Source organism: Heteronotia binoei, chromosome 2 (genome assembly GCF_032191835.1).
Source record: "Heteronotia binoei isolate CCM8104 ecotype False Entrance Well chromosome 2, APGP_CSIRO_Hbin_v1, whole genome shotgun sequence".
Taxonomy (NCBI): Eukaryota; Metazoa; Chordata; class Lepidosauria; order Squamata; family Gekkonidae; genus Heteronotia; species Heteronotia binoei.
The window spans coordinates 143836123-143861434 of record NC_083224.1 but is presented as its reverse complement, the minus strand read 5'-3'; the positions used below and the strand labels follow the sequence as shown (position 1 = coordinate 143861434).

The 25312-nt window shown below is 43.2% G+C and overlaps 1 protein-coding gene across 1 annotated transcript in view; it reads left to right on the top strand.

Annotated features, from left to right (window-relative positions):
- Positions 1-25312, top strand: part of LOC132566777 (uncharacterized) — a 434283-nt gene that overhangs the window by 45101 nt on the left and 363870 nt on the right. The window contains exon 2 of the mRNA XM_060232157.1: positions 13997-14118. Within this exon, the coding sequence (XP_060088140.1) occupies positions 13997-14118 (122 nt within the window). The remainder of the gene's footprint in view (positions 1-13996; positions 14119-25312) is intronic.

The following is a 25312-nucleotide window of genomic DNA, read 5'->3' as shown; positions in this document are numbered from 1 at the left end:
CTGGCTGATAAATAAGGATGAGACTAAGTACATGAATCTGAGGGACCCTTCTTTAAAAAGTTAAATTGCAGTAATATATGCAGTACCCAAACTCATACTTTCTTTTGACATTTTTTAAATCTACTTTATTAATCCTAATTTAAACTCTAATCTATTAACGTTAATTTTGAATTTCATCTTGATAGAACAAATATGGTGACCTAGAAATGATGAATGGTGAAGAAAAACCTCCAAAATGAGAGCAGAATAGACAACCAGTAACCCAAATCAAAGTTGCAGATCAGATTTTGCTACCCCATCTCTGCAAGGTAGCTGGCCCTTTTACAGAGCCAAAATGTCCCAATTCCAGTGACAAAGTATCTGGAACAAGGGAATAAACAGGCAAGTGTAGCAGACATGTAAGGAGAGTGGTATGTGTGTGTATCCATCTATCTAGTGTATGTTTACATGTAAACATTTAATATAAAATTCTATCAAGATAGATTTAAAGGGTTAAAATAGTAAAGAGGAAAAGATAGTTAAAAACTAGCTTTAGGTGCCAACTTATTATAACGTCTCAGTGTTGTAACTACTCAAACTGCCACAGGAGGTGGTGGTGGCTACAAGCATAGACATCTTCAAGAGGGGATTGGATAAACATTTGGAACAGAGGTCCATCAGTGGCTATTAGCCACAGCATGTTGTTGGAACTCTCTGTCTGGGGCAGTAATGCTCTGTATTCTTGGTGTTTGGGGGGGGAGGGCACAGTCAGAGGGCTTCTAGTGTCCTGGCCCCATTGATGGACCTCCTGATGGTACCTGGATTTTTTTGGCCACTGTGTGACACAGAGTGTTGGACTGGATGGGCCATTGGCCTGATCCAACATGGCTTCTCTTATGTTCTAATGTTTTTAAACTACTCAGATGTAGCTAACTTTAGTGCTAATTTTAGTTCTGCTGTAGCTGCTCAGACTACTCAGGTATAGCTATTTTTTTGTTCTAAACAGGCTCAGAAGTTATTGGCTGTTTACTGCTGTACAGGAAGGGTAAACAGAGGGTAAAACAAAGGACAACAATTTAAACTGAGGTCATAGAGCCAGCTTATGTTTTAATATTAATTTTAAACTTTATTACACCTATAGATTAAAGTACTAAAAACAGGGGCCATGGATAGTGAGTTCCCAGATAAGGCTAAACTTTAAGCAGGTTATTGTAATAGAAAAAGAGAAATGAATAGAAAAAACAAACTGCAGTTGGGGTTAAATATAGCTAGGGTTTAAAAATAGCAGATCAAATTTTAATCAAAGTCTAAAATTTTAAGTTAATTCTCACATTCTTTAAAGAAGGGTTTTTTCTTACAAGAAAACAAGCAGCTAGGTATCTCCTGTAACTGCAGAGGCTTTTAAGCTAGAGTGCGCTTTAATCCAAGTTTAGAAGAACTAAATTAACATTTGAAATTAAATTAGCATTTTATTAGCATCTGAAGTAAAAGTAAGTCTGAGGAGAGGAGCTCTTTTCTGAGCAACTCGCTTTCTGCAGTACCTATTGTTAATCAACTAGATGCTGACCCACTGATCTTCCTTTATTGGTTAGCTTCCAATCAGTGTGATTGGCTCCAGCAGGTTCTTGCCAGAGTAGACTGCAATGAAAGGGTGTATTTTACTAAACAACTTGGGCAATTCAAGTTCCACGGTCATTTTATTAATTACCCTTTTTATATGAAATGGTACCAAGAATTTGTATGCTAGTTTCTTTGAAAGTTGTGGTAATGGCAGGTTCTTGGTAGACAAGAATACAGTCTATCCCACTTTAAAATCCCAAACAGGAGCATGACTTTTATCATAATGTTTTTTGTACGTTTCTTTGGCTAACTCCAGATTTTCTTGAATAACTTTCCAAACTTTTCCCAGTTTTCCCCACCATTGTTCAAAAGATGAGGGTACCTCAGGTATTACTCCCCCTGGTAGTACTGGGAAAACTTTCCCTTCGTAACCATTCACTACTAATAATAGAGAAGTCTTTGTAGAGCTATGCACACTGTTATTATATCCATATTCTGCAAACGCCAGGAGTTCTACCCAGTTCGATTGCTGATAATTCACAAAGCACTTTAAGTATTGCTCTAATAATAAGAAGAAGATATTGGATTTATATCCCGCCCTCCACTCCGAAGAGTCTCAGAGCAGCTCACAATCTCCTTTACCTTCCTCCCCCACAACAGACACCCTGTCAGGTGGGTGGGACTGGAGAGGGCTCTCACAGTAGCTATCCTTTCAAGGACAACCTCTGCCAGAGCTATGGCTGACCCAAGGCCATGCCAGCAGGTGCAAGTGGAGGAGTGGGGAATCAAACCCAGTTCTCCCAGATAAAAGTCTGCACACTTCACCACTACACCAAACTGTCTCCCTGGCTGGTTTCCTGCTTCTAATATATTTGAAGAAATTTTTATTATTGGTCTTTAAGTTTTTTGCAATATGCTCCTCATAGTCCCTTTTTGCCTGCCTGATCACAATCTTGCATTTGAATTGCCACAGCCTGTGTTCCCTTTTATTAATCTCACTCAGATTAGCTTTCCACCGCTTAAATGAGTCCTTCTTACCTTTTACAGCTTCCATTACTTTGTTCGTTAACCATGCAGGCCTTTTCTTATACCTGTTTGTGCCTTTCCTAACTTGTGGTATATATTTTATCTGAGCTTCTTGGATTGTAGTTTTAAATAGCCTCCAAGCTTCCCCAAGGGTTTTGACTGTATTTACCATTCCTTTCCATTTCCTCTTCACATGCCTCCTCATCTCAGAGAATTTACCCCTTCTAAAGTTAAACATGGTTGTGCCGTTCGTTTGGGGCAACTCTCTATTTATACAAATGGTGAAATCAATAACGTTATGGTCACTGCTCCCAAGCGGTGGAATCACTTTTACACCTCTCACCAAGTCTTAGGCATTACTTAGGACCAAATCGAGGATCACCCCATCCCTGGTAGGTTCTGAGACCATCTGCTCCATAGCACAGTCATTGAGAGCATCAAGAAAATCTCTTTCGACCAGAACACATATTGACCCAATCAATCTGCAGGTAGTTAAAATCACCCATTACGACACAGTTTTTATGTTCAGCCACTATCTTTAATCCTTCCATCATATTATAATTGTCCTCTATTGATTTGGTGGGCAATAACAAACTCCCATAGTTAAATTTCCTTTTGGGCCCTCTATTTCAACCCAAAGCATTTCTAGAAGGGAATCTAATTCTCTGACCTCAGTCCCACTGGACCATATACCCTCTCTGACATACAGAGCCACCCCACCTCCAACCCTTCCCTCCCTATCCTCCCTATTCTTCTGATATAACTTATATCCAGGAATCACCGTGTCCCACTGGTACTTCTTGGGTCTGCTCGGTGCAGGGCTCCCCTCTCATTATAGTCCCATCCATTTGCTCAAATTGTATGGGGGTGAGGTAATGGATTCTTAGGCAGCCCCAGAACTTCCACTAATTTGGGCGTGATTATGTCTCTAGTACACCCCGAGTCGATCAGAGCTCGGGCATGAATGAACCTCTTTAGTTTATGATTTAACAAAGTCAAAGGGATGAAAAATAAAGTTCCAGTTATTCTCACCCTCGGTGGCGCCATTAATTCTACTACCTGCTGCTCGGCACCTCTCAGTGCAGGTCGTCCCCGTTTCCCGCCAGCTCATCATCCCAGGATGTTTCACTCAGCTCATCTATGATAATAATTTCCTCGCCTAGAGGGGTTGCGGCTGCGGTACTCCCTTTCGCCGACTCTCTCCATCGACCTTCCGCCTTTTTCACCTTGGGTGCACCAGGTTTCAGAGTAAGGGGGGGCCTTGAGGTTGCTCCGGAAAATTGGCCGCCAGGTGGTTTAGGTCACTACACCGAAAGCAGCGTCTGGGGGTAGTGGGTTTGGTAGCTCCCCCAGCTTGGCTAGCCTTTTTCCCATCTGGTTTTGCCCCTGACTGAGACTCACGTCCCCCCTTACCCCCTTGCTGCTGTTGACGTTGTAGGGGCACTCGCTTCATGTTTATTTCTACTTCGCTTGCTAGTTGTACCCATCCTACCAGCGTAGTAGGGCGGGCTTGTTGGAGGGCCTGATCCAGTACACTCGCATTTAAGCCCCACTGGAATTGCTCTATTTTCATTTGTTCGTTCTATCCCAAGATCTTGGCCGTGTTGGCCCAAAATTCGACAGTGTACTTACACACGGTTTTGGATCCTTGCTGTAGGTCCCTCAAGGCGGTAAGAGCTCTCATTTCTTGCTGGGTCAGCAGGGCCCGAAGGAATGCGGCCACGGTTTCTAGTTCTGGGCTCCTGGGCTCATATAAACTCATGTACCATATTTTCTCAGCCCCTTTCAGTTTTGACCCCAGATAATCCACTCTGCTGAATTCGTCAGGGAAGGTATTTCCCCAATAATGCATGAAGCTATTCGCTTGAACTGAGAAGTACTCCACCTCTTCTGAGTCTCCATCGAAGGTGGCATCCAGATCTCGCCCTCTTCCATAGTCGTGGGGTATGAGAGGTAACAGAGGCGGAGGTAGTGGTTGTTGCCTCCCCAGAGGGGGTAGTGGCCCTCCTCTTGGATCTGGTGGCTGCAGCGTTCTCTCTAATTGGCTTCTCATCTCTTGGGCCATGAAGGTAGCATTGGCTTGCATTTCATCCCTCAACCCCTTGGCCATCTCTGCCATCTCAGTTCTCACAGTTTGGAGGAATTCCCGGGCATCAGGATTTGGCTCTTCCTCCTCATGCATGGCCGTTCTCTGTCTCCCCCTTCATCCTTCTCCTTGTCAGGGTATGGCCATCCTCGGTCTTCCCGGCCATCTCCTCCGCTCGCTTCTGAAATACCCTGGTCGCTCTCTTCCCCATTCTCGAACACATAGAGGGTAGTGCCAGGATCGCTTCTCTCCGAGCTGGTGCTTCGTCCATCAAGGTGGTGGACGTTCTGGGGACCCACACTTTAGGGGTGATAAACAGTTGTTGGATGTGTAGGGAAGAACCTCTCCCAGTGGCTCTCTGAGAGTCGAGGATGTGCTACGGAGGTGTTTGCACCCCAGCATCATCTCCTCATAGCTCACCTCGTGGTCTTTCCGGATTTGTGGGGACTTTTCCGTTGTCTGGAGTTCTCTCCGCCATATGGCCAGAAAGTTGCCAATTTGGTTACATCCCTGAGTAGGATTACTTCCAAAATGTCAAGCATCAATATTTCTCAATAATCAAGCTTTTGTTCTTTAATCAAAAGTTGCTTTTTTGTAAAACTCAATAGCTTGCCGAAGGACGGACTCCTTGGAAGTAATGACGTACATAGCATTGGATAGTAACTTATAGACACACTTCAAAAGGATAGGTTACAGATAACTTCAAAAGAATAACAAAGATACAAATTGAGATGCAAATAAAGCTATTGAGTTTTACAATAAAGCAACTTTTGATTAAAGAACAAAACTTGATTATTGAGAAATATCGATGCTTGACAGGTAGAAGAGGGAGTTGGAATGCTTAGTGTCCAAGGAGAACTTAGACATTGTGGGCACTTCAGAAACTTGGTGGGGTGAGGATAATCAGTAGAATACAGTGATTCCTAGATATAAATTATATCAGCAGGAATTATTATAGCAGAGGTCCATCAGTGGCTATTAGCCACAGAATATAGATGGAACTCTCTGTCTGGGGCAGTGATGCTCTGTATTCTTGGTGCTGCGGGGGGGCAAGAGTGGGAGGGCTTCTAGTGTCCTGGCCCCAGTAGTGGATCTCCTGATGGCACCTGGTTTTTTTGGCCACTTTGTGACAGAGTGTTGGACTGGATTGGCCACTGGCCTGATCCAACATGGCTTCTCTTATGTTCTTACGTTCAGAAGGATAGGGAGGGAAGGGTCAGAGGTGGGGTGACTGTAAGTCAGAGGACAATATACAGTCCAGTAAAATTGAGAATCTAAGAGATATAGATTCACTTACAGAAATGCTACAGGTGGAAATAATGGGCCAAAAGGAAGCTTAACTCTGGGAGTTTGTTATTGCCTACCAAATCAAAGATTAGACAATGATTTAAAAACAGCAAAAGAATTAAGGAAAGCAGCTAGATGAAATAACTGTCATAATAGATTATTTTAACTGCTCACACATTGATTGAGTCAATATGTGCTCAAGTCAGGAAAAAGAGACTGGGCGTTTTCCCACTGACCTTCAAGTGGTGCGACCACCCTCCTCACGCCGGCGGATCTGTAGGGATTTCGCACCAGAAGCGCCGGCGCACCCCAAAGAGCCGGCGACTTCCGTCGCGAAACCAGTTCAAACGGAAACCGCCAAGAAGCAGGAAAACGTTTGAGCTGGTTTCGCGACGGAAGTCGCCGGCTCTTTTGGGTGCACCGGCGCTTCTGGTGCGAAATCCCTGCAGATCCGCCGGCGTGAGGAGGGTGGTCGCACCACTTGAAGGTGAGTGCGAAAACGCCCACTGAGTTTCTAGATACTCTTAATGACTATGCCATAAAGCAGCTAGTCACAGAACCTACCAGGGGGAAGATGATCCTGCACCTGGTCCTAAATAATATTCAGGTCTTCATGTGAGATGTAAACATGATAGCACCAGTTAGGAACAGCAACCATAATGCTATTAAGTTTAGCATTTATATAACTAGAGAGTTGCCCCAAAAGATCAACCACATTTAAGTTTAGGAGGAGTAACTTCTCTCAGATGAGGGGGCTTGTGAAGAAGAAACTGAAAGCAAAGATAAGGAGGCTCAAATTTCTTCAGGAAACAATCCTAGAAGTTCAGTGTATGCAGCTGGTTAGGAAAGGTACAAACAAGTATTTTAAAAGGCCTGCATGGTTAATGAATAAAGTAATGGAAGTAGTAAAAGGTAAGAAGGATTCTTTTAAGTAATGGAAGGCTAGTCTGAGTGAAGTAAATAAAAGGGAGCCCAGGCTTTGGCAAATAAAATGCAATGATCAGACAGACAAAGGGCGTTTTCCCACAGAGCTTACTTTGGAGCGACATCCCTCTTCACCGCGCAGCATCTGCGTGGATTTCCCACCAACTGCTCTGCATACCCAGGAAGTGCCGGACCTTTTGCGTCGCAGATGTAAACCGCTAAAAACCAGTTTACATTAGCGACACAAAAGCCACGGCTCTTCCTGGTTATGCAGAGCAGTTGGTGGAAAATCCGCGCAGACGCTGCACGGTGAAGAGGGATGTCGCTCCAAGGTAAGCTCTGTGGGAAAACGCCCAAAGAAAGACCATGAGGAACATACTGCAAAAAAACCCCCAACAACATAATGACTAATAATAAAAAATTATTTAAATACATTAGAAGCAGAAAACCAGCCAAGGAGGCTGTAGGGCCCTTGGATGACTGAGGGGTAAAAGGATTACCAAGGAATGATAGGGAAATAGCAGAAAAGCTGAATGCATTTTTTGCCTCTGTCTTCACTGTGGAATATGGGAGGTGCTTGCCTGCTCCAAAACTGCTGATTCCAGGAGGGGTGTTAAAACACCTGAGTCAAGCTGAGGTGATGAGAGAAGAGTTCTTATGAATGATGGACAAATTAAAAACCAACAGATCACCAGGCCCAGGTGGCATATGACATACATCCAAGAGTTCTAAAAGAACTCTGATGTGAACTTGCAAAAATATGCATCCTGTCACTAAAATCTGCCTCCATTCCTGAGGACTAGAAGGTAGCTAATATAACCCCCATCTTTAAAAAAAAAAAAGTTCCAGAGGAGATCCAGGAAATTAAAGGTTGTCAGTCTAATGTTGATACTGGGTAAGCTGGTGGAATCCATTATTAAAGATAGAATTAGTAGGCACATTGATGAAGAAAAGCTATTGAGGAAGAATCAGCATGGACTCTGTAAAGGCAGATCTTGTCTCACAAATTTTTTAGACTTCTTTGAGGGGGTGAACAAACATGTAGACAAGGGTGACCCAATAGATGCTGTGTACCTTGACTTTCAGAAAGCTTTTGATAACGTTTCTTATCAAAGGCTCCAAAGTAAATTCAACCATCATAGGATAAGAGGACAAGTTCGCTTGTGGATTAAAAACTAGTTAATTAATAGGAAACAGAGATTGAGTATAAATGGGCAGTTTTCACAGTGGAAGGTGTAAGCAGTGGGGTACCGCAGGGCTTGGTACTATGTCAGGTTTTTTTTTTAACTTTTTCATTAATGATTTAGAGTTGTGAGTAAGTGGTGAAGTGGCTAAGTTTGCAGATGACACTAAGTTGTTCAGGACAGTTAAAACCTGTGAGGTGCTCCATGAGGGATCTGTTGTGGCTGGGTGATTAGGCATCAATGTGGCAAATAAGGTTGAACATGGGCAAATGCAAAATAATGCACACTGGAGCCAAAAATCTAAATATACATTGATGCAATCTGAACTGGCAGTAACTGACCAAGAGAAAAGTCTTAGAGTCATGGTAGATAATTACCTGAAGATGTTGACTCAGTGTGTGACCGCAGTTAAAAAGGCAAATGCTATGCTGGGGATAATTAGGAAGGGGAGTGAAAACAAATCAGCCAGTATCATAATGTCTCTGTACAAATCTATGCTGTGGCTTCAATTGGAATACTGTGAAGAGTTCTGTTCACTGAACTTTGAAAAATATATTATAGCATTGGAAAAGAAGCAGAAAAGGGCAACTACAATGATTAAGGGGATGGAACACCTTCCCTATGAAGAAAGGATAAAGTGGTTAGGACTCCTTAACTTGTAGAAATGATGATGGAGGGGGTGACATGATAGACATTTACAAAATTATGCATGGGATAGAGAAGATAGAGAAAGAAGAACTTTCCTCCCTTTCTTACAATAGAAGAAATCAAGGGCACTCAATGAAATTAGTGAGTTTAGGCTTAGAATAATGAACACATGGCATGCCTACTTCAGAATTCCTGAGAAGTTTGGTCAGATCCTTTATTGTTAGCTTTCTAGAAGATGGTGAAGATTGTTCTTTGCTGTAGGCAGGGCTGACCCTCCCACTAGGCAAACTAGGCAGTTGCCTAGGGCACCAAGAGGCTGGGGGCGACAAATTGGGCTCTTGCACCCCTCCGGTGCCCCAGGCAAGCGCTTCGCTTGCCTCCCTCCCCCGTCCCCACTGCTGCTGTCACCGCTAGCCCCCTCTGGGCTACTGCCCCCCCATCCTTGTGGCGTGTCCAAACCGCCCCCCCCAGGCACTCCACTGGCCTGCCCATCGCTCGCTGGCTCCCTTCCCCCTGGGGCTCGCCAGTTAAAAGTAAGCTTAGCTGATGAGCAGCCTACGTAAGCATGTTTTGTCTCTTAACAAAACGCACAGGCATGGGCTGCTTGCTGGCTAAGCTTGCTTTTAGCCGGCGAGCCCCAGGGGGAAGGGAGCCAGCGGAGCGTGGTGGCGGGCAGGTGAGCGGAGCACCAGGCGAGGGTCGGGAGGGACACCGCATGAAGGCAGCGGGCGCGGAGCTGCAGGGGGGGAGCCATGGGGGGCGCTTTGGGGGGCGCCAGGCAGCAAGTCTGCCTAGGGCGCCCAGGGTGTTGGACCGTCCCTGGCTGTAGGGAGGCTGATCCTAAAGCACTCCGACCTGTAGCTACAGTGAGACCTGGGAGGGGCCAGGTCCATCCTTTCAATCTCCCCTTCCAACTATATGGCCCCTCCATTGGACGGCCTCCAGTCTCTCCCCTTTGCTCACTGCGCTCTGGACAAATAGTAGCATTGCTGCTGGTCTTTTCGCTTCTTTTCTCTCCCCTTCCTTAACACGCCTTGCAAAGATTGTGGGGGGGGGAGTCAAGAGGTCTCTGTCTCTCTGAGAGATGGACACATAAGAAAGGGGTGGAAGAGCAAAGCTGCTGTGACTGCCCAGATGAAGGAGGGTTAGCCTGTGGAACTCAAGGCAGTTTATAGTGCCGAGAGCCCTGGGCTGCCAAACCGGGTGCCTCCTGGCCCCCACCAAACAAGAAATCCTCCTGTGTGTCCAACCAAACATGAAATCCTACTGCCCTGAATGCAGCGATTTTAGCACGAGTCTCTGTAGTTGTGTCTTCCTCTGAACTTCATTTATTTGTGCCCTACTGACTTTCATTGAATTTCTTGCCTTGAAGTTTTGCTGGGGGGAGGAATCTTTGGATTTTTACCTATTTAGTTTTACTATTTTTTTGTGTGTGGACTTTATATTGGAATTGAAGTCATAATGTTAAGCTATTCTTGGTGTTTTGGTTTGGGGTCTGTTTTATTCTGTATTTACATTTCAAGTGGAATAAGCTACCCTGGGTCCTTTGATAGAAATGTTGGGTATACATGCCATGAGTAAATAAATACAGGCCACTGTCTTGAACATTTGATTATCTCTTTTTTCCCCCCCTTACTGGGCTGACCTACCTATCTTCCTAAAACTGCAACATAGGAGATAATCCAGTGTCTACCATGACTCAACATAAGAAAAGCCATGTTGGATGAGGTCAGTGGCCCATCCAGTCCAACACTTTGTGTCACACAGTGGTAAAAAAAACAAATTAGGTGTCATCAGGAGGTCCATCAGTGGGGCCAGGACACTAGAAGCCCTCCCACTGTGCCCCCCCAAGCACCAAGAATACAGAGCATTCCTGCCCCAGATAGAGAGTTCCAACAATACGCTGTGGCTAATAGTCACTGATGGATCTCTTCTTCATATGTTTATCCAATCCCCTCTTGTAGCTGTCTATGCTTGCAGCCACCACCACCTCCTGTGGCAGTGAATTCCATGTGTTAATCACTCTTTGGGTGAAGAAGTACTTCCTTTTATCCGTTCTAATCCAACTGCTTGGCACGTAGAAGGTCCATGGTTCAATCCCCAGCACTTCTAGTATAAAGAATTAGGTAGTATGTGATATAAAGACCTCTGTCTGAGGGCCTGGAGAACCACTACCACTCTGAGTAGACAATACTGACCTTGATGGACCAATGTCTGCTTCTGTATAAGGCACCTTCACATGTACATCTCTTTGTTTTGCTGTTAAGTCACAGCCTACTTAAGGTGACCCCCACAGGGTTTTCAATGCAAAGGATGTTCACAGGTGGTTTACCACTGCCTGCCTCTGTGTAGCAACCCTGGACTTTCTTGCAGATCTCCTATCCAAATACTAAGTCTGACCCTGCTTAGCTTCTGAGATCTGACAAGATCAGGATAGCCTTGGTTATCTAGGTCAGGGGGGCATACATTGGGTAATACCTGTCTTTAAATATATTGCCGCTTATTCCTTGCCACATTTACTCAGAAGTAAGTGAATACTTACTCAAAAGTAAGGACAACTGATTCCAATAAGATTTATGTCCAAGTCATTTGCCTAGGGTGCAACCCTGGGAAGTCATAGATGTGGGCAAGAACAAAAGAGGAAGTATGTCATGGTTTTGATTTTTCAGTTTTTAGAAGGAACTTGGCAAATTCTAAGTGCAGGTAAAAAGTATTGTGTCCTTAGGCTGCCTTAATTTACATATCCAAGCCTTATTCAGCAGAGTACCATAAGTACTGGAGATATTGAAGTCATGGATGGGTCACGTTTAACTGTTCTTGAACAATTTGTCATCTATATTAGTCCCTAACAAGCTTTCTCGATCAAGCACCTGGCATCATTACTCTTCCTTTTGCTTCATTCTGTGTTATAAATGCGTATTAGGTTTGGTCAGTGCAAGTAAAATGGAAGTAACTGTACACAATAGTCTTATTTTTTCAACACAAACAGGGAACTTGTTTATTATTTCATCTTCATGGTGTAATGCCAGATCGTGTTGCAGAAACTGCACATATTTATTTTAAACATGAGATGCTGTTTTACTTCCTGGAGAGCATTAAAAGTACCTTAGGAATGTGTAAAAAATAAAAACAGGCTAAAACAATAAAACAATTTATAATAAAAACAGCACTGAACAGCAGCAACAGAACTTGGGACCTTCAATGCTACAGTTCCAAGATCAATTAAACAAATCCAAAAATTCTTAATCACTGAAGGTCTGTGTAAACAAGATGGAGATTGGAAAAAATGAGATTAGGTAAAGATCCTTCAGGAAAGTGTTCCCCAAAGTGAGACACAGCCACTGAAGAAGGCTTTGTTTCCAGAAAACGCTCATCCACTCCAAAGGTGGGATCAGGCAGGAGAGCCTCTGGTGATGATTTATACACACGTTCAGTATTTTGTTTCCTACACTGGCCAATTGATGTCTCTGGGAAGCTTACAAATAGGGTACAGCCTGCTCTTCTTATTTGTGTCCAGCTTCTGGTACTGAGATTGGATACTGGTACTGGGACATCTGTATGGAGGTTTAGCAACTATCCTGGATAATAGATGTTGACAAGTGGGTACCTATGCAAACATTTTATAGACACAGAGGGAATTTCTCTCACTTAATCTGAATCCACCCCCTTTACTGGTATAATCTTTCAGCATATGTCAGGGCAGTCCTTCTTACATCCTAAAGAATCCTCTGCAGGAAAACTGAATTAACAGAATGATGAAAATTCCTCTCTTCAGGTCCTTTAATACCACATGGCTTAATTTTTGGGACAACCCCCTAATAGCTTAAAGGATCCTTTGTAGGTAGAAAGTGGTAGACAGTCACAATTCACAATCAAAGTCTTTTAATCAGTGTTAGGGTAGTCCACCTCTCAGTTAAAGGATCTTTTGGGAGAGTTAAATTGGGGGCTTGTTACTGTTCAGCCTTGTTTCCAGCCCCAGATGACTGACAACTTGTATATATGTATTACTATCTACTGTCGACATGTCCCAGAAGTGTGACTATACTGTGCTTGTCCTTAGCACATGACCTAACTATTTTGGGAGTCTGGACGGGGAACAAGACTCTCCAATAAAGTTAAGCATTGGTAGTGGTCCCCAGAACTGACTTTTGGTGCATCCACATTCTCACTTGACTAATAGAGGGTTGCCCTCAGTTTCATTGTCTTCCTGTGTGAAAATTTTAGAATTCTCAGCATTCTTGCAGAACTGGTCTTTTATTCTTGCACAGGTCAGAGAGCATCTATCAATTAGCTGGTATTATTAATTGATGCTTGTAAGATTGGACTTAGTGTTACCCTGGGTCTTTTGAAGGTCTGAAAGCATCAGTCAGTGGTAGTTAATTGATTAACAGTTTGATCATGGATTTTAAAATTACACTTCTGATTAACTGAATGTGCCACGTGGGGTCTGTCAAAGTTTGCAGTGCTTAGATACTGTCTTCTGTACCCATTCTGATGAGAATATGGGACTCGAGCCAACCATTTCACTTGGTGGGCCACTAATTAAGAAGGCCTGAGGCAGGATAAGGCAGCCGCCTCAGGCAGATCTGGGGGATTATGAAATGGTGGCAAAGAGATTTTTAGTTATGTAGTATATTTTAACCAAAACTGAGGTTAAGATTTTTTTTGGGGGGGGGGGAGGAAAATTTTTACCCCTCAAATGCCAAAATATATTGGGTCAGTCCTGATTGTTGCACAGGAGGGCATGAGAGGAACACCATTCCCATAAGATATGTTTTGGTCTCACAACAAGAGCCCTCAGTCCAAGGCAACAGCTGAGAGCTGTAGTCTAGGGCCCTCAGCGAACAACTCCCAGAAGAATGCAGAAATGCATTAGAATTGTGCTTTCTCAAGAGATTTAATGAATGGATAGTAAAAGCCAAAGACTATCATTTGTAGTTTTAGATTTGAAGGGAATTTAGTTTACACTCCCGCCCCCGCTTTTAGAGTTAAAAAAAATCAGAAATATGCACAATGCACATTTTTATAAGGGTCTTTCAAAGGGCATAAATATATGTTTGCTGACATTTTGCCTTTAAGGACCCTTTTGAGCACATTATCTCCAGAGGATTGCTCCAATCTGACTGTTTAAAATAGAATAAGTTGGGGAAACTCCCTTCAATGTGTTTTCAATTGTGGATCATGGCACTTTCATCCAACAATTTTGAGGAGATAACTTTTAATTACAATAATAAGAACCACATGGGCAGTTGATTGATGCAAACCTGATGTGTTCTCTTACTTTATTAATCTTTTTAATTAGAGTCAAAAGAATGTTTTATCTGTCGGGAAGGAGACGAGATGGGCCGTGACGCTCTGCTGCACTTCTGTGACTGCAAAAACTTGATTGCTCACCAGAAATGTCTTTTAACTTGGATACAAAAGGTAAGAGAACTGATGCAGAATGTTCTCTTCCAATTTAGCATCTTTAGTCTTTCAGTCTTCCTGCAACAGTGTGTTGATGAAATTGCAGGAGGCCTTTGTTGCTTTTGTTTGCAAATGGATTATGACACACAAGCATCTGTTTACAATGTATTTTTTTCAAGTGTTCAGGCTCACTTTAAATTTTAAAATCTGTATCTGCTGTAAGCCATTTCATTAACTTAGTTAACTGCACTTAGAAGTGCTCAGTGGTTAATCTTGGGAAAGAGGGAGCTCACAATGGTCTTGAAACCACACCCTCTGCCCTTCCCCCCCAAAATGGATAAGTATGGGTCCTAAGTGTGAGGAAAATACAAGCAATATAGTACAACTATGGTGAGCCATGGCATTAGAGCAAGTCTGTGTTCATAACAATGCACAATATTAATGTTAAAATATTACATTAGATGTTGTGTTGTATGTAATAGGAATATGCAAAAAAAGAGAGTTCAGACTTAAGTGGGTGTCATGTTCTATTTTAAGACTTGAATATGATTCTTTAATATCAGAAGTAAAGCTACTATTTTAAGGAAATTGATAAACATCATTTGTTATCAATATCTATCAATATCTATATTTTATCAGGCTGCTCAGATTAAGTGGAGATGCCAAGCAGGGATCAGGGATACAAGTAATAGGGAGATGGGGTAGATACAGTGATGGGGGAGATACTAGGTGGAATTTCTTTAAAAGGAATGGAAGAAACTGGAGCTATGATGATGCTTGGACTTCTTCCCACCTACATCCCATCCTGAGAAATGCCGGTTGTGGGGCTAAGGAAATATATCCATCTCTGACACTGGTGTTGTACAATGCCAGGCCTATTAATAATAAGACTTCAGTTCTCTGAGATTATCTCATAGAACAAAATGTAGTCCTGGCTTGTGTGACTTAGACATGGGTGCGGTAGGGCAAAACTGTCACCCTGAACCAAATTACCCTACCTGGGTTCTCCGTCCTAAACCAGTTCTGGACTAAAAAGTGAGGGAAGCAGCTCTGCTTATCCAAGAATCATTTCCCTTTAGAGTGCTCCCCGCACCAAAAACAACTGGCATTGAATGTGTTGGCCCGGCATGGGAAGCTGAGGAGAGTTTGGCTGTCTAGTTGGTGTATCAGCTTCCTAATGCACTACCAGACAAGACAGCCTGCTTGGCCTGTTGGACACTGCATCAGGCTGGGCTTTGGAATTCCACAGGCTGTTGGTCCTGGGGTACTAAAATATCTATGATGATGATGCAGTGGCTTTTGCGTCGCTAACGTAAACTGGTTTTTAGCGGTTTACATTTGCGACGCAAAAGGCTCGGCACTTCGCGGCTCTTCCTGGTTCTGCAGAGCAGTTGGTGCGAAATCCGCGCAGACGCTGTGCGGTGAAGAGGGACGTCGTTCCGGGGTAAGCTCTGTGCGAAAACACCCGTAGTGTCATTCATGGAGGCACTAGGGCTCTCCCAATTTATGTCAACTACTGTTATGTATGTGAACTAATATAGATATCAATGGTATTCCTGCCTGGCTCATTGGAGCCTGAAGGACTGAGCTTGGGGACTTGGAAACAATGGGCAGTAGGATCCAAATCCCTGCTGCCCTGCTACAATCATGGACCTGCGGCTGATTTGAATGATCCAATAACATGCTTGCACGGGAACCCTGAGTTTTATATAATTGGGCCCGTGGGCCCAGTTCTCCAGTCCTTTCTGGGCAGCCATCTACCATGCTGTACCAAATAAAGAGCTGTTATTCACTACCACCTCGCCTCTTCGATGCATAGAACCCACTATATTATAACAACCATGCATCAAGCAGGCCATATGCTGGATCTGATCTTTGGGATGGGGATAAATGCCAGGGTCAGATCATTTCAGTTTGAAGCTCCATTTGAGAATACCAAGCCCTCCCTGTTTAGGAGATGAGTGGATTTATGTTCACCAGTGGAGATTAATGGACCCTAAGCAGCTTCAGGATGCTCTGGGGGGTCCGATGCACCCTGGTGGCTCATTGAATGATCTGGTGAAGGACTGGCATTGACAGTTCTCTAAAGTCATCAATGAGATCACTCCCTGGTTCCCTCTCCACCCTCGAGCCAAACTAGCTCTCTGGAGCTACGAAGGAAGAAATGAGAGCTGCAGTGGCTAAAGAGAAGGTGGTGATGTACTTGTGATGAAGCTGCAAGAACGTCTTATGGAACATTTATGAAAGCCTGTGAGATGGCAGTGAAGACTGTGAAGAAAGCATTCTATGCAGCCTCCATTGCATCTGTGAGCTCTTACCTGGCCCAATTATTTAGGACCATTTGATCTCTAACAACATTACCACAATGCAGACAAAATAGTAAGGAATTGGCTATTGGCTGTGAGGCATTTGCAAGCTGTTTTGCAGATAAAATCATGTCAGTCCTCCAGGACCTCCTGAACACAGTTGGAACTGTAAGGGAACCGGAAGCCCCTTGCCAGTCTTCTGGTCCTTTTTTGGACCATTTCACCTGATTCTACCTGGAAGATGTTGACAGGATTCTGGCAGCTGTAAGGCCCACCACTTGCCTCCTTGACTTGTGCCCATCCTAGATAGTTAAGGCCTGTGGGGATGGTATGTGAGGCCCCCTGGAGGAGATCGTTAACTTGTGCCTTTTGACAAGAACTTTTTCAGTTGCCAGGTCTGCCTTTTATCATCCTCAGAGGGTCAGGCAATTGGTTCCTTATCTCTCCACCCAGGACCTGATCTCATTCAATGGTCACTTCCAGGTTAGATTACTGTAACTCACTGTATGTGAGCTTACCCTTGAATCTGTTCTGGAAACTCCAGCTGGTGTAAAATGCCGCAGCTTACCTGCTGAATGCAACACCTATGCGGGTGAGTATTCAGCCAGTGCTCTGCCAGTTGCACTAGCTATCAGTTGAGTACTGTATATGTTTTAAGATGTTGCTATTAACCTTTGAAGTAGGAGATGAAGATTTTGGATTTATATCCCGCCCAATACTCTGAATCTCAGAGTCTCAGAGCAGTCACAATCTCCTTCACCTCCCCTCCCCCACAACAGACATCCTATGAGGTAGGTGGAGCTAAGAGAGCTCTTACAGCAGCTGCCTTTTCAAAGACAACTGCTATGAAAGCTATGGGTGACCCAAGGCCATTCCAGCAGGTGCAAGTGGAGGAGTGGAGAATCAAACCCAGTTCTCCCACATAAGAGACCGCAAACTTAACCACTACACCAAACTGGCACCAAACAAAGCCCTGAGCAGCCACAGACTGGCATATCTAAGGCACCATCTCTCTCCATATACCCCCCAGAGACTTGCACTCTGCTGATCAACATCTACTGCTTTTCTGTGGCCCAAGGGATGTCTACTTGGCCTCAACCAGGGCCAGGGCCTTCTCTGTCCTGGCCCTTACCTGGTGGAACATGCTCCTGCATGAGTTCAGGCCTTGTGGAACTTATTGCAGTTCTGCAGGGCCTTGTAAAATGGAGTTGTTCTGCCAGGCTTTTGGTTGAGGCAGTGAACATCCAAGCAGGGTTGGCCTTGACTAGTATTTGGAATGGTGACCTCCAAGGAATACCAGGCTTGTGATGCAAGGCAGGAAATAGCAAACCACCTCACAAACATCTCCTGACTTAAAAAGACATTTAGCTCACTACCTCATGGTGCATAATGTTTAAAAGAGCTAGATTGCTAGAACTTCTAGCTGCCAGATAATCTTAGGATTTCCTGGCTATTCTACCCACAATGCCATACAATAATTATTATTACCGACAGAAGGGGTGAAACAGATGGTCAAAAACAGATGACTGCAAGTTATAAGGTAGCAACATAAAACTCACCATGTGGTGACTGCAACCATGTGAAGAGGTGAACATATTTATCCCCTGACAGCCCAGCATTATTTTACCTACCCGTTCCAGGTTCCCAAAATTTCTGTGTAGATATCAAAGGGTGGCCAGAGGCCACCTTCCTGTGGTGCAATCTTAAGCAGAACTGTACCTTTTTAAGACTATTTACTTCAATGGATTTAGAAGAGTATAATTCTGCTAAAATGGCACTCTTAATGTGGTAGGAGTCATCCAATAATAAGACAGAGGCTGTTAGCTGCAGTACAAGTAGTGGATACAGCTGCCTGCTGTAGTATCCCTATCCTTTTTGAATGCAAGGAGAATCCTGCAGTGGTAAAGCCTCGAGATCAAGCTATAAATAAGTGGGATGTTGTCTTCCAAAGGTTTATAGAACTCCCCACCACCACCTCTAATTTGAAGCAGATGTGGTAAATATTCTGTGTCAGCACTAGTTAATATGTTCACAGACTCACAGTTAAGAAAAAAATGGATTTGATTTCTTCTGTTCTCCAAAGAGTTCACAAACCTAAAGGTATAATTTAGATTATATTATTTGGAGTGGTTTCCACTTTGTTTCCAGAACAGGAAGCCAATCTAATGGTCATGTTGCTAAACACTATGTGATAGTCCCCATTTTTGCTAACATTTACTGCCGTTGTATGTTACTTTTGTGTGATGCCAATAGTATAGCAGGCAAAGACTGTGATCTGGAGCCTGTTTAGTGGCTGCAATGAAATCAAACAATTACTTTTGATGAAATGTGCTTCAGGTGTGCAACCTTGTCCAACTTACTTAAATTCTGAATAATGGGGTATAGCTCAGAGGAAGAACACAGAAGCCATAGACTCCTATAATCAAATTCATAAATCTAGAGCACTCCTGTGGTCTTAAATCGCAATGATCTAGAATAAGTTTCAGAACTGTAGCTTTCAAAACATAACACTGAATGTATTTATGCTTGAATAAATCCATTTGATTTCAGTAGCATTTATGTTGTCATAGCCAAGCAAAGTTTGTGATTTTCATACTCCTTTCAATACTATCATGTAGATATTTGAACTTTAGACTATGACCTGGAACCCTCAGGTAGGTCATAGACCCCATCCTGGTAGGTAGTATATAGTCCCTCTATATACAACAATTTTGCATCCTATTGTACTACTATGTGTTTATATTCGCGCCAGTTTTTGATACACCTCCTGGTGCTTGACATATGCTTGCTGGCCCTGACTCTTTGCTTTGCTACTCCCCCAGTGAAGTAATAACTGTGGCTCTCCCTCTTCCTGTCATATGACTCTATCATATGACTTACTGCTTGCAACTCTGGGTTCCACAGTCAGTAAGTCCCATATCTGAAAATACTGGGGACCACTGATATAGATAACATATACATACTTAAAATCATACACCAGATTGCACTACCTAGACTACAGGCAGGAGTTACATACTTAAATGATTATCTCATGTAAAAAAATGTTTTATGGAGAAAGATATTAAAGCAGTGGGTCTTTAAATGTAAAGTGAAACCCATTAGTAAACTTACTGAACTTTTCAGAATCCACTTGTAATGTAATTGCCTCCCCAACATAAATCACAGGTGTCTTACATCTTAAGGCAAAACTAGCTTATATTTTTCTTTAGAATGCTTAAAAACGTAGCATTACTGAATAACAGGCTTTATTTCTTGACATTTTGTATAAAACACAGAGGGAAAACCCCCAGATTTTCCATTGAATCTCCTCTCCTACTTCAGCTTGCTCCCTTCCCTGCTTCCTGATCTCATGACTTATCCTCTGGGTTCCACTGAGACCCACTCTGTTAAGGAAAAAAGTAGGCCTGCATAGCATTTGGGAAAGATGGTAGATCTTGTCACAGCTTTTCACAATTTTTATATGGTGGAGTATTCAGTCATGCAGTTCCCCTTACAGCCCATCAAGGACTGTTGAAACACTGACAGATGCGGACATTGACTACAATCTCTAACATTCTTTGAGGCTTCCTGCTCCTTTTCTTAACTTGAGTTCAAGGTCAAATTAGACATGATGGCTGTGACCATTTTACATAAATTATGTGTGGCTGTGAAAGTCTAATTTTAATATCTAAAAGGAGGTAAGTGTGGTGAGGTAACATCTTCTCTTCCCTTGTCTCACAGGCCAGCAGTCCATAGTTCCAAGCCCTCTTCTCTCAGTCCAGGCCATTGAAGGGCAGAGGGAAACCACAGGATTGGAATGTTGCTATCAAGTATACAAAAGCCTTACCCCAAAATGGTTCTGTTGTTTCATTTACTGACAAATCTGCTTACAGTCTAATTCTTAGAATGTGTGAATCATCAGAATGATATTTAATGATTTAAAAAAATATATCATAGGAAAGTCAACTATTGCTCAGTGTGTCTGTCTTCCCCAGCATGAGGGTGTATGGTGAAAGCACTGAGGGACTTGCTTCAGCCCAGGATTCTGAGAATGGTGGCTTGGCAAAGATTTCCACACACGTGTTTGTCATATCTAACTTATTAAGCAATTGAATTTAGTAATAATGACTGTAAATTAACCATCTGTCAAAGATAAGAAATGTCTAAGTTAACCCTCAGGCTGCCACAAATGCTTTTGTATGATGCCTGCAACATTCCTTTGGTTGCCAAAAGGGAAAGTGGCAGCAGCTCAAAAGCTAACAGTGGAGAACACATTCCTTTCCACTTTCTGACAAATTGTTAGTGGTTTCTTTTCTTTTTTTCTCCCTATGCTGCTTTGGCCAAACTTTAACTGCAGTCTTAAATTCTTTAAGTTGCACATTGGTTTAATTATGAAATTTCTTCTTTAAAGTACAAATGGATTTTAGCTTTTTCTACAGAGTGCTGAGTTTTTCAAATGGGGCAGGGGGGGGGCTTGAAAGAGTTTGCTGAATTGTCTTAATAATATTCTCCCTTCTTCTCTTAGTCCCTAGTTCACATGAGACAATTTTTTTTTTCTTTCCAGGGCTAATTCAATATAAGGCAGTTCATATGACTGAGGGGAAGGTAATCAACAGTTGCTGAGACACCAGCAGAAAAAAAAAAGTTGTACTTTTTTTTACAAACATAACCTAAAAGATTTGTAAGTTGAAGCTTTTACAGAAAAATATCAAATGATACAATAGAATATTAACTGCTGGAATGGATCACCATGGAATGTTGTTACTAGAGGTGTTAATTTTTGACAAAAAAAAAAATCAGTATTCCTGAATATTCCTGAATTCCAGTATCAGTATTTGGGTAAATATTCAGGAATACCAAATTTATTCTGCTCCATTATACCTTATGGGTTCCATCCCAAAGGGTATAATGGAGTTCAGAAGCCATTTAAACTTTTTAAGTGCCTTGAGTTCCCTCACTGAATCACACTCTACCAGCAGCACAACTCAGCAAATTCAGAAGCTGTTTAAACTTTTAATGCCTTCTGAGTTCCCCACCTACTGTCTTGCTGACATGGCTGGAAGCTTATTCATCAGTCCTTTTCATTCCTCTGCTTTCCAAATGGGGGAAGCAAAAGGGGTAGATGAAATGTCTTTTAGGTGAGCAACAGTATGACTCAGGGAGTTCAGAAGGCATTTAAAGTTTAAACGCCTTCTGAGTTCACTGGCTTAGTTGCACTGCCATTGTGGCATGATTTGGTGAGTTCAGAAGGATTTAAAATTTAAATGTCTTCTGAGTTTACTGTCAGAGTGACACCACAACTGTGGCACAACTCAGCAAATTCAGAAGCATTTAAACTTTAAATGCTTTCTAGCCGAGCCTGAATAACAGCTGAATAACAGCAGCTTTTATTTGGGGGTGGCGATTTTGGTAGACAAATCAGATTCACTAATCTGGTTCAACTGAATAAATACCCCCAAATAATGATAAGGTATTTTGGGGGTATTTTTTCAGCTCAGTATATACTGAGTGCACCCCCTTCATTGTTACACTGCACTTACGGTAGATCCTAAATATTTAATGAAAGCAGAGCTAGTGCTATGTGTTGTATTATGAATACTGCCACTTGGTTGTAGTAGTTCATGCATGGCCCAAAATGAAACACATGGGTTCCAGAATTGTGACAGTGCAGGTACAACAGAGTCAAAATAGTGTGGGCTGACTTCCAATCTGTCTTGGCAAACTAGGTCTTCCAGCTCCAGGTTGATAATACCTGGAGATATGGGGGTAGAGCCTGAGGAGGGTGGGGAGAGGGGCATCCAAAGCGGCAATTTTCTCCAGGTGAACTGATTAGTATTGCCTGGAAATCAGTTGTAACTATGGGAGATCTCTAGCCACAACTTGGAAACTGGCAACCCTATAACATTCAATACAAAGCCAACATGCACTTCAGTTCAGGGATTGTTTCAATCTGCCAAACGTACCTGCTCTGCCAAACGTACATGCTTGCTGACTGACCTTGGACTTGTCACACTCTCTCAACCTAACCTACCTCACAGGGTTCTTATGAAGATACAATGAGAAGGTGAGAATGTTGTAAACTACTTTGGGTTCCCACTGAGAGAAAAACAGAGGTATAAATGAATATGTTGCATTGTGTGGTTTTGTAGAGTGCCTGCAGTCTCTTAAGGAAACAAGGAAGTTCTTCTGTGAGTAGCTTTCATACAGACACTCATTATTTTGCCATAGCTCACCCTAAATCAATGGAATTCTTTCTGTTCCTTCTCCATCTGCTCTGTGTTATCTGGTACTCACCTCTGACCCTTGTATTCAACACAAGAATAATAATTAGCTCTTGTCCTGTTGGCCACTTCCACTGTTAACTCCAAACAATCTGGGGCTGTTGCATTAGCATGTGCCAAGTGCTAAAAATGCTGAACTGGCATTAGGACTATTCAAACAGACTCATTCTACCTTCTTGTACATTCTGGGGCTTTAAGTAGCTCTCTGGAAATAAGCATGCCAGCAAAGCATTCATGAGGACAAACATGAATAAAATCAGAAACCAAATGAACTCGGTTTACCAGTCTACAGCAGGAGGAAATCTGACAGCAAAATGTTAGTTTATTTTCTTTACTGATCAATATATATGAAATGCCCTTATGCATTTATAAAAAGCTTGAGCCCTGCAGGAAATAGTAGGCCTCAAAATGTAGCCAGATAGTGGTGGAAAAGACACCCTGCCTCCAAAATAGAATACACAGATAGGTGACCAAGATTTAGTGTTGCATATTTAGTCACAGAGTCAAGAAAATGAAAACACAATCCCACAGTGTCATTCCCATATTTCAGTTGGGGAGCAGAGAGTTTGGCCTACCTTTACCCCAGAGAGTTAGTAACTAAACTGTGATCACCATAGGGCCCCAGAATGACTCCCACTGGCCTGACTAGACTTGTTGGGTTTGGCATGATTGTTCCATCATGTGCCCTACTATGCCAGCTCCCAGAATTCTTCCTCCTCCTCTCTGACATCCTTGGTCATATTAAAGTGAGCCATCTTTGTGGGAAGGGCGGGATATAAATAATAAATAAATAAATACATACATACATAAAATTTTAAAAAGCATTCAAGATGGTGATATTCAGAGGGAAACAGGCCAGACTCTTAGTGTATACTCAGACTCTATTTACTGGAACAGTTCCTTTTATTTGTATTTTTATTTACTTCATTTATACCCTCCCCCTGCCTTTCTCTCCAATGGGGACCCAAAAGGGCTTAAATCATTTTATTCTGCTCCGGGCAGAAGGAAGAATATGTTCTGAAGGTTGGGGCTTGAAGATAGTCACCTTGTCATGGACATATCACTACTTACTGGGGTTTGGATTTAAAGGAATACCAAGGCTCTGCAGGAGTGAAGGATCAATTTAAAATTCCTGTAGCCTGATGGATCCAACCAGATTTCAGATGGCATTAGGGGGATTTTCCTGCTGGTGTGGTTGGCATTCCTTTCATTGCTCTGGTTGACCTCTGGAATGAGTATATGAACTGGGTAATTAACACAATTGCTTCTGGGTGCCCTCTCTCAGGTTTAAGACCCTTGGTTTTCTGAGGAGCTGCAAATAAAGAAAAGTTAAGAGAGATGGCTAGAGAGACAGTGGAGAAAGACGGGATAAATCCAACAAGGTATGTGCTACAGCACATTTTAAAACCTTCACCATGGCAGTGATGGTGGTAAAGAAAGAATATTTCTATGCCATCCCTGCATCACCACAGTACAGATCTGCAGAACTCTTCCAGGTGATCAAGAGGGAAGAGGAGGAGAAGGAGATTGGATTTATACCCCACCCTTCACTTGGAATCTCAGAGCAATTTACAATCTCCTTACCCATACCTTCCCAACAACAGACACCCTGTGAGATAGGTGGGACTGAGAGAATAGCTCTGAGAGAACTTGTGACTGACCCAAGATCACAACAGCAGCTGCATGTGAAGGAGTGGGGAATCAAATCTGGTTCTCTCAGATTAGAGACTGCACCCTTAATCACTCTGAAGAGCCCTAGTGGACTCTGGCATACAGGAGGAGGTGGATTGTTCTGCAGCCCACTGTGATCAGTCTGCTAAGCATTTTATGCCCAAAATTTCTCACATCCACTTGGATTCTACATTAGCAGTGACAGGATCAGAAGGTCCCAGGGTGCTGATTTGTTCAGTCATATGGGATACCTTTTAGCTTGTTCAGTCTGAGGAATTAGACAGTATTCTTGGATGTTTGAGACCTACGATGTTTGGCAGAGCAGGCGTTCAAATCTGAGTCTCCTATATTCTAGACTGGCACTCTAATTACTATGCCACACTAGCCATGATGTGTTTAATTTCAGGATTGTTAGCAAGTAAGCAGAACATAGACTGAAACAATCCCTGAACTGAAGTCCATGTTGGCTTTGTACCCGGCCCTCTCCTGGTTCAAAGGGAGCTGGAAAGACCTCTTTCCAGCTCCCTCTGAAGTGGGAGAGAGCCGGCATGGAGCAGGCCACACCATGCCTGGATGGCAACGAGCATGCTCAGAGCACGCTCATTGCCATGCCCCCCGACATCACCGCGGCTTGGGCAGCCTTGGTGAGGTCAGAACGCAGAAGACATGTTTAGAGTGTGCTCACTGCCAGGCCCCCCTGATTTTGCCGAGGCTCAGGCAGCCTCAGCAAGGTTGGGACACAGCAGGTGTGCTTAGAGTGCTCGCTGCCATGCCCCCCCACATCGCCGAGGCTCTGACAGCCTCAGCAAGGTCGGGGTGCAGGCAGCTCATGATGAGAGGGGGTGCCTCCTAGTGCCACTAGGCCAGATGGTGCCCCAGGCTGCCAGCTACTTGGCCGACTCCCACATGCCGACCCTGGAAACGGCCTTAGTTGCTCTGTGGATGATCTATGTCAGGAGATGGACAGGAGAGTAC